General features: G+C 54.8%; 6 protein-coding genes across 6 annotated transcripts; 3 read left to right on the top strand and 3 right to left on the bottom strand.

The window, feature by feature from the left end:
- Nucleotides 1–557: 557 nt before the first annotated feature.
- LTS14_001854 (uncharacterized protein) lies at nt 558–1,718 on the top strand (the record flags this gene model as incomplete). The annotated part of the gene is made up of 1 exon (XM_064834562.1): nt 558–1,718. One exon carries the CDS (start codon nt 558–560, stop codon nt 1,716–1,718), a length of 1,161 nt encoding a protein of 386 aa, XP_064697433.1.
- A 154-nt stretch (nt 1,719–1,872) lies between these two features.
- Nucleotides 1,873–3,708, bottom strand: LTS14_001855 (uncharacterized protein; the record flags this gene model as incomplete). The annotated part of the gene is made up of 2 exons (XM_064834563.1): nt 1,873–3,432; nt 3,484–3,708. 2 exons carry the CDS (start codon nt 3,706–3,708, stop codon nt 1,873–1,875), a joined length of 1,785 nt encoding a protein of 594 aa, XP_064697434.1.
- A 673-nt stretch (nt 3,709–4,381) lies between these two features.
- On the top strand, nt 4,382–5,698 carry LTS14_001856 (uncharacterized protein; the record flags this gene model as incomplete). The annotated part of the gene is made up of 1 exon (XM_064834564.1): nt 4,382–5,698. One exon carries the CDS (start codon nt 4,382–4,384, stop codon nt 5,696–5,698), a length of 1,317 nt encoding a protein of 438 aa, XP_064697435.1.
- A 281-nt stretch (nt 5,699–5,979) lies between these two features.
- Nucleotides 5,980–7,380, bottom strand: LTS14_001857 (uncharacterized protein; the record flags this gene model as incomplete). The annotated part of the gene is made up of 1 exon (XM_064834565.1): nt 5,980–7,380. The coding sequence occupies one exon, from the start codon at nt 7,378–7,380 to the stop codon at nt 5,980–5,982; it is 1,401 nt and encodes a 466-aa protein (XP_064697436.1).
- Nucleotides 7,381–8,395: 1,015 nt separating this feature from the next.
- Nucleotides 8,396–9,974, top strand: TIM54 (mitochondrial import inner membrane translocase subunit tim54; the record flags this gene model as incomplete). The annotated part of the gene is made up of 2 exons (XM_064834566.1): nt 8,396–8,546; nt 8,623–9,974. 2 exons carry the CDS (start codon nt 8,396–8,398, stop codon nt 9,972–9,974), a joined length of 1,503 nt encoding a protein of 500 aa, XP_064697437.1.
- Nucleotides 9,975–10,529: 555 nt separating this feature from the next.
- On the bottom strand, nt 10,530–12,697 carry LTS14_001859 (uncharacterized protein; the record flags this gene model as incomplete). The annotated part of the gene is made up of 2 exons (XM_064834567.1): nt 10,530–11,412; nt 11,469–12,697. 2 exons carry the CDS (start codon nt 12,695–12,697, stop codon nt 10,530–10,532), a joined length of 2,112 nt encoding a protein of 703 aa, XP_064697438.1.
- Between the last annotated feature and the right edge of the window lie 674 nt (nt 12,698–13,371).

Here is a 13,371-nt window from a genome sequence, read left to right on the forward strand (position 1 = left end):
TCTTCCGCCCGGCCATGTTATATGTCTGCAGCCTGCTCGATCTGCACCGAAGCTATTCGCGGGCTCTTTGCCACGAGACCCGCTACATTGAGACCTGCTGGAGTCCAGAAACACACGTTCGGCAGGCACAATCACCAAAGCCGAACCTGAAATATATCCATGCTGAATTCGTTGAGTCAGCGCGCCTCGTCCTTCAGCTCTCTCGAACGACGAAGCAGCATTTGGAGATGGTGTGGACGCAACCACATCTTCAGGCACGACGGTGCGAAGCAATCAGCATAGAAGAGCGCACTCGGTGGAAATTGGTCTGGACCACATATCGATCATAAATACTCCGTCACACTCTTCAATGCACAACTGCCCGTTATGGTCTAGCAATGTCCGTGCATTGGCCTTCCCCGCGCGATGACGCAGTTACACGCGAGCTTACAGCACGACATGGTTGCGGTACCTGAACACAAAATGCGATGCCGTAACTTCAAATATTTGAAGCTCATCCATTCTTGTACTCTCAGACTCCCAGCGGTCTGCTCTACAATATAAAGCAGCTCTTCAGAATGTTGTTCCTCCAGCTTGCGTTGACAACTTTAGCCACAGCCCAATTCTTCGACACATCAGGTGGCTTCCGACCTTTCGGCCCAGGATACAACCGTGGTGCTTACCCGCAAGACTTCAACGTTGTAGGACCAGAACTTCAAGCTGTTCATGACAGTCAGTCTGCGCCTACCGGTCTCGCTGTGGATAGCCAACACAACATCTACCTTACATACCCACGCAACAGTGGCCAGACACCGAACAATGTGGTGATATGCACCGACTTTAACAACGAGAAGCCCTGGCCTAGCGCAGAGATCCAGAACTGCACTTCCGGTCAAGACCCATCCACATGCTTCCTCAACGTCCAGAATGTCGTCTTGGACTCGATCGGCCAGCTATGGATAGTAGACAGCGGCATCCCAGCCGCCATCGCCAACCAAAGCGGCGCCATGGCCGTCCCGGGTGGCGCAAAAATCATGTCCTTCAACCAAACCACAAGCGCACTCATCCGAACCTACACCATTCCCACGGACTTGCTCGCACATAGCACCAACGCCAACGACGTCCGCATAAACAACACCCTCGGCACAAACGGCTGGGCCTTTATAACAGACGAAAGCACCAACTCCTCTATCCTCGCTATCGATCTCGACACCGGCAGGACTGTGAGAAGGCTCTTCAATACCTCCGTCGTCCGCGCAGACCACAACTACGTAGGCTCTTATGATGGAAACCTAATCTACGGCTGGAATGGAACGAAAAAGTCCTTCCTCACTACAGGTGCCGATGGGATTGCTCTAGCAAGCGGCAACTTCTACTGGGGTGTACTAGCCAGCCGACGCTTCTACTACGTTGCCCAAAGCGTCGTCATCGATCCCAATGCCACTGACGCTGATGTCCTGGCTGCTGTACAGGATCCCGGCCAGTGCGCCAGTGAGCAAGCGGGTCTAACGGCTGATGACAAGGGAAGGGTGTATATTCTCGCTAGTGAGCAGAATGCGATTTATTATGTTGATACCTTGCAAATCCAGGTCAACGAGACGGTCAATGGAGTGGCGGCTGGTGGGAACGGGTTGGTGAAGGCGGAGAATTATGTTGTCAATACTTTGGTCAGGAATGGGATGATCCAGCATGCGGATAGTGCAGCCATTTTGGACGGCTGGCTGTACTTTTGCACGTGAGTGGATCTACATGGCTCGTGTGGATGGAACGATTGCTGACCATTGTTGATAGTAACCAACTCGAGCTCAGCCCGAGCAGGCAATACAATAACACCGACAATCGTCATGGACCATTCAGATCCTTCCGAGTCTGGATTGGTCGCGGACCAGCGGTTTAGTTGTGCGCAGATAATTTCTGCCGCAACCGCACTTCAGTCAGGGCATCGACATCAAAGTCCAAGAACTCATTCCTGATATCCCATCTCCCGTCCAGCCCATCGGGTTTACTCCAGATCGTCAGACTATGCCGAGAACTCATCTCACCAGTCATAGATAAGATCTGTGTATTATGTATGCGGTCCCGTTCAGACGGTAAGTCGCTGCCGCCGAGAGTTGTGAGATTGATCTCCTCGAGCGTGACCACTCGTCCAGCGATCACGGCCGCCATATCACTGTCCCACAGACCTTCCCGTCTTACCGACGACCGCAGGACTGCGAGTGCTCTTCTCCTGAGCTGCGGATGCCGGCACTTGATACCCACAAAATACAAAGGAGACACAATCTCCATATCGAACAAGAAAGTCGCTTGCTGCGTCGGCCTGTTCTCAAACTCGCCCAAACACTGTTGTATCGACTCCGCCAACTCGACAACAGCTTCGAACTGCGGCAGAAACTTGTCTGTCGTGCATTCCTCAATTTCACAAGCCGTTCCAAGCCATATATGCATGACGAGTTGATGTATCCGTAGCATTCTGACCGCATCCAGATCCCGCGAGCTGACATTATCAGTGATCACCAACGCATCCAACTTCGTCACCCAGTCCTCGGTAGCGTGCTGTAGTGCCTTTTGTCTTTCAAAGTCCTCTGCTTCAAGGCCGCCTTGGTACTTTCTCCTACCCACGTTTCGGATCCATCTCATGTTGATGTTGAGAAGATGTACCACACTATCTCTCGCGTCCCTGACCGAGTGGAAGGCCTTCGGTACTGCGTCTTCGAGAAAAGTGGGATATTCGTACCCGGGCTCCTGTCCGAACAGCATGCCGAGTAGTTCCAGCCGGTTGAAAAATGGTAGCATATTCTCCCTGATCCGCTGATTGACAAGTACTTTCCCTGCCGACTTTGAGTCCTTTAGCGACGACAGCGCGATACCCATTCCGGATTTGAAGTGCTTGAACGCTGGCTCCACATCGCCACGTAAGAACTCGATGCACACAAACAAGATGCAAGCCAGTAACGCCACCTCGGTCGCTGCATCCGGGTCCTTCAATCTTTGCGCCAGGAGTGTGATGGCACGGTTGTACTGCGCAAGAGCAAAAGGATCGTTGTGGTCTGATCTGGCCTTCTTCAAGGGTACCGAAGCGGCTAACGGATCGTTCATAACAACTGGACGACGCATATGCAGAGTCGAGCCCATACTTTGACGCTGCAGATTCAAGTACCCAACAGCTATGATAGCGTAGTGGATTGCGGGCTCGACGCGCGAGATCTGAAGCACCAGACGGGTCCAGAAGGAAGCGTCGAAGTATGAAGCCAAGGAAGGTCCGGCGCGGGCTTGGAAGAATTCGATGGCCATGAGCTCGGTGGGCGTCCCTTTGATAGTATCTAGCGACCTTTCAAGCGGTGCTGAGGGTGCTCTAGCTTCTGGAGATTCCTTGCGAGCATTCTTTCGAGGAGGGATGTAGTAGCCATCGCATTTTCGGCCAGTAGTTGTACACCGCGTGCAGGCAGGTTTTGTCTTTAACCGGCTGTCAGCATCATCATCTGGAAATCAGCAAGTCCTACTCACCTCATCGCACTTTACACGCCTGATCTTGCATGTCGTGCATCCAGTCCTGACTTTAGGCTTGCTAGTCCTTGGTTTCTTCGTCTTCTTCGAAGGTCCGCCACCCTCGCCATCATCGTCAGCGCTATCACTCGACAGCGACACACTGTCGTTCTTACTACCACTCGTAGATACAGAACTCAAGGCTCGCCTCACAGGCAGGATCTGGACTTTATTCGCGCCGACCATTGCCTACTTGTCTTATCTGCATGAGGTCTCGCAGATCTTGAGACGCAAGACATGCTCGCGTATATGAATCTACGATGTACTACTGACACCGCTCGTATGATCCTGCGAGCGCGAGGCCATGACTAAGGGGCGCAGTCGACAACGGGAGAAGCCATTGGTATTCCGAAGGATTCCAAGAAGTAGGCTGTGCACAGCCCTGGTCGCCGAGTGGAGCTACAGTATTCTATAGTGATTGCGGCATGTATACGTAAGCGGTGAGGCTTGAGTCGTGCAACAGGCAGACACATTTGGGCTCCATCATCTTACAGGTGATCAACCGTAGTCCATGTGTGATGGGTTGTGACGGAGTACCTAATGATCAAATACGCACGGTTTTGTTGATCGTCCAGCGACCAGGCCGAGGTTCATGTAGGGCACTCCTCTTGCCGACCATCTGACTTTGACGACAGCCTAGGTAGGGGGGGTTTACTTATATCAGACGACATTTCCACTTGCGGACGACAGCCATGTGATGTAATTGCCGATACAGTACTCTCAGCAAGAAAAATAGCAAAAGCCTCATCCGCAGCTGAGGCGGACAACGTGAACGCCAATTGATGCCTACGAGATTCCGCCCAGCCACAGTGTAAGCAAAGCACATAGAATTCGAGATCACACCTCCCAGCAATCAAACATGTTCCAAGCAAAGAAAGACGCCCCGAAACCCTTCGGCAACCTAGCTCCCTGGGCCGAACCCGCCTGGTCCCACGGCATCCCATCACCCTACTACAACACCACCCACCGCAAGCTCCGAGACGAACTCCGCGCCTACATCGACAAGAACATCCTCCCGTACTCTCTCGACTGGGAAGCAGCCGGCGAAGCCCCTCGAGACGAAGCGCTCAAATGGGCCGCCTCGGGCTTCTGTTTCGCAGATGTCCCATCCCAGTATAGACCAGCGACCACCTCTCCCGGTCCAGCAGGGATACGAGTAGAAGAGCTCGACGTCTTCCACACCCTCATAATGACAGACGAGACCTCACGAGTCGAAGGCGGGGTCTTCACCTCCCTTGGTGGAGCCAGCGTAATCGGCATCCCACCCCTAATCCACCACGGCACTGAAACCCAAAAGCAAACCTGGCTCCCCGGCCTCTTCACCTGGGAAACCTCCTTCTGTCTCGGGATAACCGAACCCAGTGGTGGCTCAGATGTAGCCAACATCCAAACCACGGCCGTCCAAACCGAAGACGGGAAATCCTACGTCGTAAACGGCTACAAGAAGTGGATCACCGGTGCCCCCTGGGCAACCCACATGACGACCGCCGTGCGCACCGGTCCAGCAAACTCCGGCGCAGCAGGCGTCTCCGTCCTCGTAATCCCCATGAACTCCCCCGGTCTAACCTGGCGACGTATCCCCAACAGCGGCCAAAACGCCGGCGGTGCCTCGCTCGTCGAACTCGACGACGTCCAGGTCCCCTGCACAAACCTTATCGGGCGTGAAAACGCCGGGTTCAGAACAATAATGCTCAACTTCAACCGCGAACGCTACATCATGGCCGTAGGCTGTAACCGCAAAGCGCGGACCTGCCTCTCCACCGCCTACGGCTACGCCTGCGCCCGGGAGACGTTCGGGAAGAAACTGATCGAGAACCAGATCATCAGCAGTAAATTCGCCACTTTAGCCCGGTATATCGAATCCCACTGGGCATGGCTAGAAAGTATCGCCTACGCCATCCAACACTCCACCACCGGATGGCAAGATCCGGATATAGCCGGCCGCATCGCGCTAGCTAAAGTACAGGGGGGTAGGATCCAGGAGATGGCGAACCGGGAGGCACAGCAGGTTTTGGGGGGAGCTGGGTATCAGCGTGGTGGGCCGGGGGCGGGCGTGGAGCAGATGAGTCGGGATTTGAGGATGATGGTTGTGGGGGGTGGGAGTGAGGAGATTATTGCTGATTTGGCTGTTAGGCAGGAGGGGAGGTTGGCGAGGGGGAGGGGGTGGAAGATCTGAGGTGGAGGAGATGTGAAGGGTCATGTCATGACATTGATTGAAGTCCTTTCGGCATTGTGTAGCACGCTACTTATCTCGTACAAAGGAGATACACAACCTCAGCGTACTGACCCTAGCCCCAAAACGCCATCGAAGAGTGGGGTATGTTCATTCTGTAGCCTCAGAGGTAGCTCGTTCGCTCGTGACCCCAAAGCCATACCATAGCATAGCATAGTATAACACATCAAAGCACCCAAAACGCCCCGATTCAACCACCACCGTTTCGTGTGAAACAGTGTGACTCATCTCCTCACAGAATCCAACTCCTCGATAAAGCGATAAATCCCCTCGAACCCCTGATACTCAAGCGGCGAGTGCTTGTCACCCCCGCTACCACTACCACTACCACTACCATACCCAGAGCCAGATCCCACACTCCCGTATCCCGAAGGCGAAGACATCCAAGGGTTCTCCTGGACTTCGCGCTCAAGATCCGAGTCCGATTGTGCTGATTGGGTGGAATACGCTAGCTCTTCGATGGAAGGCGAAAGTAAGGATCGGATATCGATGGCCTGGTATTTGGATGGAAAGATGGGCGAAGCTTCTTCGTAAAAGCTGTCTGCATCGGAGCACGACCCATTGCTAGGTGCGAAAGGAAACAGTAGAGCGATTTCTGTTCCTGTAAAGGCATCGAAGTTCTGGTCTTGGATGACGGTGCCGCGGGTGATGTTTAATTCCTCGCATAAACGGCCCACGGTCTCGGCGTCGCAGCCGGGGAAGTGGATGCGGAGATGGTTGTGCTCGTAGGTGATGGGGAGGTCGCCTAAAGAGGAAAGCCGACGCAGATCGTTCAGCACGGCTGCTAGATCCTTGAGGGCGCGGGAGAAGTCGGCGGAGAGGATATCGAGGAGGCCTTCGGTGTTGAGGTGCTGGGCTGCTTTCTGGCCCGAGGTGGACTGCGTGGTGGAAAAGCCGGCGACGGAGCCCATGCCTGCTAGGGCTGTGACGGTGGGGTTGAGCGGGAACTGGACGAAGGAACCGGGTGTCGCTCTTGGCAAATCCTTCATCTTCCTTCCCGTCTCCTGCTGCAGGGTAGAGACAGCCTTGAACCTCTTCTCCCCCCTCGCCGTGCAGCCGTCAAATTGCGCCTTCTGCCCTCCGATAAGGAAGGCACGAACAGCTTGCGAAACATTCTGCACTACTTGAGCTTGCGCAGCAGGTGTGTGGGAGAAGGACCTCGCTCCGCCTGCTCTACCTGAACCACCAAGGGAGTATCCGCCAGCTGTACGGTTCAAAGTTCCACCCGTCAGGTTAGGGCGGAGAGTCGAAGCGAAAGGTGCGCGGCCGGAGGACTGGGCAATATACGCGCTCGTCCTCGACTTGGGGAAAGCGGTCCGATCGGCATACTTGCTCCCACCTCTCGCAGCCGCTCCCGAACTGAAATGCCTCACGCTCCCCTCCACGGCCTGTCTAGTAGTGGAATACCATCTCGACTGGCTCTGCCTGATCCTCGCAAGTGGATGCAACGGATGCTTCCCCGTCGAGTTCCTAACCAGGATCGGTTCGAGCTTGGCTGCTGGCTGGGTGGATTGCTGGATGGAGGCATCGAGGGTGCGGGCCGCTTTGGTGAGGGCGGCTTTGAGGGTCTTGATGTTGCGGGCGATGTAGTGATGCCAGTGCACCAGCCCGGGGATGGGCGGCATGATTGTTGATGTGCGTACTCCTCGCACTGGTCAGAGTGGAGGTGTTGTGGTTGTGTCAGGAGGAGAGGGTTACGGCTCGTTAATGAAGGCGATACACTCACGTCACAAGGCCGAGGTGCGGAATGGACCCTGCATCTGGCTGGAATGTGGCTTAGCGGGTGGCGAAGAATGTACAGTCACGTGGAATATACCCTCAAGTGTGTGGCACTCGAGAGAGGCGTACGCAGTGTGAGTGACGGCGAAAGCAAGCATTAGAAACTTTAACCTAGGTCTCTACAAAGTCTTGCAGATAGCGGGTGAAAGCCATGGGGTACAGTATGTTAGAAGCCATGCCCAAACTCCGCCTCATCACCCCGACTAGGCGCGGACCTTCGATCGCATGACCACAAGGGAACCGTATCGTCCCAATCGAAATCGCACCCGTACTCAAACACGACATCCGTGCCCTTCTTCGTCTTGTTCCCCGCGCGCCTCAGCCAACGGCGTGGGAGGATGCTCCTGGGCCACGTGTCGGTTCCTGGGTAGAGACGAATGACCTGGTGAGTGGTAATGGAAAGATGTGAATGTGAAGGGCAGAGATCTGTGTGAATCAGCAGGTTCATGCATGAATTCGAACATCCAGTCATCGAGGCTGCGCAATATTCAATGCAAGTACTGCGCGTGTACATACTGCTTGGACACGATGTCTCGGGATCAAGGAATGTATGCATGTGAGGCTAGTATCAAGCTGTGTTGCGCCGTGGTCTCTGGGGAAGAGGTCATGGGCAGGCCTGCCATGTTGAACGTCTCGCCCATGAAGAGCACGGTTCACAGGTATTGATGTATCATCCTCATGGATATCACGGGAGTGGGAGTCGTTCCGGTAGACTAGAGAGGACATTGATATGATGAGGCGTGTGACATGTGCTCCATGATCGGTGAGACTCGGGGGACGGAAATGCGCCGCTTGTCATGTGCCATCGCTCCTAAACATTTATTTGGAGATCAGACGAAACGAGGTTGGTATGGGTTAGGTATGTCTGAAGCAGGACCTCCTATCATTCCTCTCCAAGGCGTAATCGGGCGGATAGCATCACCGCCTCGGAAGAATGTTGCCAGCAATGTCGCATCACCAGCAGCAGGAAAGAGGCCTGCGAGTGATGGCAATCCTGCCTTCCGAGCCATGGGTATGTCATGTGTCATGTGATGCATATCCTACCATGGAATACTCGACTTCACTGATCCCATACTAATGACAAGCAGGCCTCCCTCGCCTCCGCCTCCCCTCCCGCAACTGGTTAATCTTCCTCTCCATCACCGCCTCCTTTGCCTCCGCCGTGCTCTACGACAAATACCAGACCCGGCGAATAAAACAAAAATGGTGCGACACAGTCTCACACCTCACCCTCGAACCTCTCGATACCAAGACCATGCCGCGTAAACTCACCATCTACCTCGCCGCCCCTCCAGGCGATGGGCTGAGGTCTGCGAGAGAACACTTCCACGAGTATGTCAAGCCAGTTCTCGTGGCAGGAGCGATGGACTGGGATGTGATCGAGGGAAGGAAGGAGGGAGATGTGCGTTTCAAGACGGCGGAGAAGGTGCGACGGAAGAGGAAGAGGGGTGGCGAGGGCGACGCTCTGCCGGAAGAGGAAATGGCTAAGGAGTATGGGGTGGAGTTGATTAGGGAGAGGAATGGGACGGTGGAAGGTGGGGATGTAAGTGGAGATGTAATCATTGGACGGCATGCTTGGAAGGAATATGTGAGGGGTTTGCATGAGGGGTGGTTGGGGCCGGTAGACGCGCCGAAGGTTGAGGACGTGGTGGTGGTGGATGGGAGTGAGGGAGTGGTTGGTGGAGGACACGACACCGGCCATTCATCTGTGGGCGATACGGCGGTAAAGAAGGCTGGGGATGTTGCCGCAGCTGCCCGATCCTCTCCCACTCCTTTTTCACCCTTGGAAGCACGTTCATCAGGACGAGAAGAGGAATCCCCTTTTCTCAAAGAAGAAGGAGCGCCAATAGAATCAGAAATGAAGACCGAAGAAGCAAAAAAGGAAGGAACGGAAGAGGAAGAAAAACCCAAACGACGACACCCACCCCCTTATATCAACCCTTCGGACTACCCAACCGCCCAGATAGCCGCCTCAACCCCCGAAATTCTAGATCCAGCAACAGCAATACCATTCCCCCACCTCCTAGGAATCAGAAACACCCCTATCCGCATCTACCGCTTCCTCAACCGCCGCCACCTCGCCGACCGGGTAGGCCGTGATGTAGCTGCCGCCGTGCTAGGATCTTCTTACCGATCCTACGGAACCGCGACCCCCACATCCATAGACGAAGCCAGTGCGAGCGCGACAGGAGGCGAGAAGACTGTCCCCGAGCAGAGTCAGGTCTTGGCGTATGAGGAAAGGGAATGGTGGAAGACGGTCCGTCGACCGAGGGAGGAGCATGAGGAGAGTGTGTGGATTGAGGATGTTGTTGTTGATGAAAGGATAGGGAGTAGGATGAGGGGGTTTGAACTAGGGGCTGAGGATGAGGAGAGGAGTCGGGGTTTTGCGGAGGGGAGGCTGAAGACGGTTGCGGAGCAGAGGGGAGAAGAGGAGGGATGAGCGAGGGGGTGAACGCTGATACCTTTCCTCGCCTCGGTTGTTGTCTGTGCCATGTACGCGTGACTTCGAGTGGTAAAGCATCGGGACATGAGTCGACTTGCCACCGTGAAGTCGCAGTGGAGCGCAATGCCATCAAATGATGCCGACGCTGCACCATACACACGCACACCTTGACTCGACAGAAGCACCCTGCGCACACAATCTCTCGATGACTGATACTTCCTCGAAAGACAAGAACCGCCGGCACACAAGGTCCATTCGCTCATACGCTACGGCGTCGCAAATGAGAGTGTACATAAACAGATCTCATTCCTGTAAGATTATGTAATTTACAAGCTTGTGGTATAGATAATCCTTTAATCCTGCTCTCCCCTCCCTGCAGCAGTGGACAAAGCAAGACCCAGATTTCCCCGCCGAAAGAATGACGAAACTCAGATCCCAGCCGGTCCAGCCATCGGATCCGTTCAGTGCGAACCTAGCGTTCTTCATACATAGTCATACCAATCACACCCACCCACTCATACACATCCGGATCCCAACATCCAAAGAACCCCTTTACCCGCGCCCTCCACCCTCTCTCGATCCTGCCCCCCTCGCAAGCCCCTCCTGAATCCCCATCATCGTCTTCATCGTCTCCAACACACCCGTTCCATACTCGAACCCCAGCACAATCTCACACCTAACAACAACAGCCGCCAACCACTTCCGCGCCTCCTCCTCCTCCCCCTCCCCCACATCATCCACCCTCCGTTCCCTATACCCACCAGTCCCAAACCCCGTCTCGGGATTCGCCGCACTACCCGCCACGAGCGAAATCCAAAACAACACCCCCGCCAAATGCCCCCAGCAATCCGCCGTATCCGTCCTGATTAGCGCGTTCCGAATATGGATGTGCATGAGGCAGTCCTTCACAACGGGAGCCTCGGTGGAGAGGGTACCGGTGCCTAGACTCGTGTACCCGCCTGAAAGCTGCAGTTGGTGCGCGGCGGTGGAGAAGGGGATGTTGTTGCAGAGGGCCTGGGAGAAGATGAGGGCGGTGAGGCGGAGGGCTTCGTAGGTGTAGCGTTCGTGGGGGTGGTCGAAGGGGAGGGCGGAAGCGCGGGGGAGGGTGAAGATTTCGATTGTGAGGGCGGCGATTTCGTCTTTGCGAGAATCGTCTTCGGATGCGCCTTGAGCTGGGGAGGAGGAGGAGGAGGTCGTGTTGAGCTGAGCGCAGTAGGCATTTGTGAGTTGGCGGCAGAGCTCGAGGAGTTTGTAGATGCGGGTTTCGGGTTTGATCACTCTGGTTAGGGTTTGGTATCCTGTTCGTCGACAATATAAGGGCGACTCCGGGAGATTTCGAGGGCCTTTGGGTATCTGCGTTTTCTGTGCGGCTGCGAAGCGCATGTATAGCGGATCTGGTACCGTCTCGCGGAGACTCGCGACAATGTACATCGTGCTGGTCACCATCAGCAATCTTTTCTTCGTCCGACGGGATACTATGTAGATGCTTACATGGTGCATATCATAGCCAACTGGCCGTGCACCCCGAGTGCGTTCAGCCCTCCTCGCTGCCTTACCATAGCATTGATACCGCGCTCATGCACCCGCATATCCTTATCATCACATCCCATGATCCCCGCATTCAGCAAATGCAGCACAGCCACCAACGTAGCATCGCTCGTCTGCAGCATCGGGTCCTTCATACATTCATTCACCATCGTCGTGACCTGATGTCGCACCGTAGCTCGAGCCACCGACTCTGTCTTCGGTCTCTGGTCCGGATGCTTACTCTGTCGACTCATGATATCGTCGTGGGCGGAAGATATGACTATCGTGCTTAGGAATGCATGTCGAGCACTGAGCAGCATCGGCACCCAATGGTCTGCTATACCTCTACTGCCGAAGCGGCGACTGCAGCTCCATTTCAACTCGTTGACCCTGATTTTTGGGTCGTCGAGCTTTGGCCAGGTGTCGAAGGGATTGAGGCTGCCGTTGATGTGATGTAGAGGGAAGGGCACCTCGTCTGGCGTTGTCCCGAGGTAGGCGTAGTTGCGGAAGCGGCCACTTATACCAGAAACCAGCGGTGCACTGACTGCCTTGGCTGTCACTGTGGCTGTCGTCACGCGCGGTGCTTTGGCTTGTTGATCTGAGCTTGGAGCTTGATCTGACACATTGTTGCGTCCGGGCGGGCGAATGGCAGTGTTTGAAGCACTACTGGAGGAAGCATCTGGTGCAATACCATTGACTTGAAATATCCTCGAGGGCGCAACAGGATTGTACGATATGCCAGTGGTTGGCACTTCTACCCGTGGCCGCTTACGCCCAGCGACCTGATTGGTGACTCGAATGTCTTTCGTATTAGGATCTTTGGCCGCTTTCGTGAGGAAGTCTTTCATGACATGTTGCCGATTGAGCCGCAGTTCACTTCGATTGTGAAGTTGTTCCGGGTGGTTGATGACCACGAAGCGGACATCGCCACTATTGCTCGTAGATCGTGGTGGTCTTGTCGGCCTAGTCCGTCTACTTGGTGGCTGCTCCTGTGCACGATTTCCAATAGGCGCGAGCAGAGACTCATCGGCGACGGTGATATAGCCCTCGCGTGCACTCCGCGCTAATGACGGCGTGCTGGATAGACTCCGTCGTGTCTCCATGGGCGAGTCCGCACGTGTGTCTCCGTTCTCATCTGCGGAGGCGTTTGAGAAGCGACCCGGGTCTTCCACACGAAAGGTCTCAAACATCATTTCTAAGCAGTGTACGTTGAAGCTCGGATAGCACTGTCAATGGTAAGCGTGGCGGGTGTGAGTGGCGATTACGTGCACCAGAGCCGCAAGGTGGTCCAAATAGACTATACTAGAGTAATGACAATGGTGCCAAAGCGTCGGGTCTGTCAATGTTGGGCAGTTGGATTTCCAACCACAAATATGGACAACCAACACTTGAGGCCAAGTTCAAGACCAGGACCGGATGAATACCACTCCGTGATTATGGTCGGACTTATGGGCCACGGAAGAGTGGAACATCTGCTTCGCGCTTGTGATACTGTTACATCAACAGTCGTTGCGTACGCCGGGGGGTAGTATGCTCGAAGGTGGGGGCCGTGACCGGTACCTTGAGGCGAGTCTGGTTACGTCGTCACCTTATTGTGCGGCTGAACGGCGGTGACTATCGTGCAAGGCGAGCTTCCAGGCCGGACGCTAATGCACTTCTCTGTGGGTAGCCTCACGGGGACATAAGGAGTTGACATAATGTATGTCAAGGTCGTATACCCTGATGGAAGCACTACTATGTAGGAGTGGTTCCTCATCGCTAGGCGCAGCTGGCAGGGCCGTGCACAGATCATTCTGTGTACCGTGTAAGCGATTGGTACAATTTGTCAAGTGAACAATATTTGTAGAAGCAGAGCTGAGGGCATAGG

This window comes from Recurvomyces mirabilis, assembly GCF_035927965.1.
Source record: "Recurvomyces mirabilis strain CCFEE 5264 chromosome Unknown scaffold_4, whole genome shotgun sequence".
NCBI classification, from domain to species: domain Eukaryota; kingdom Fungi; phylum Ascomycota; class Dothideomycetes; order Mycosphaerellales; family Teratosphaeriaceae; genus Recurvomyces; species Recurvomyces mirabilis.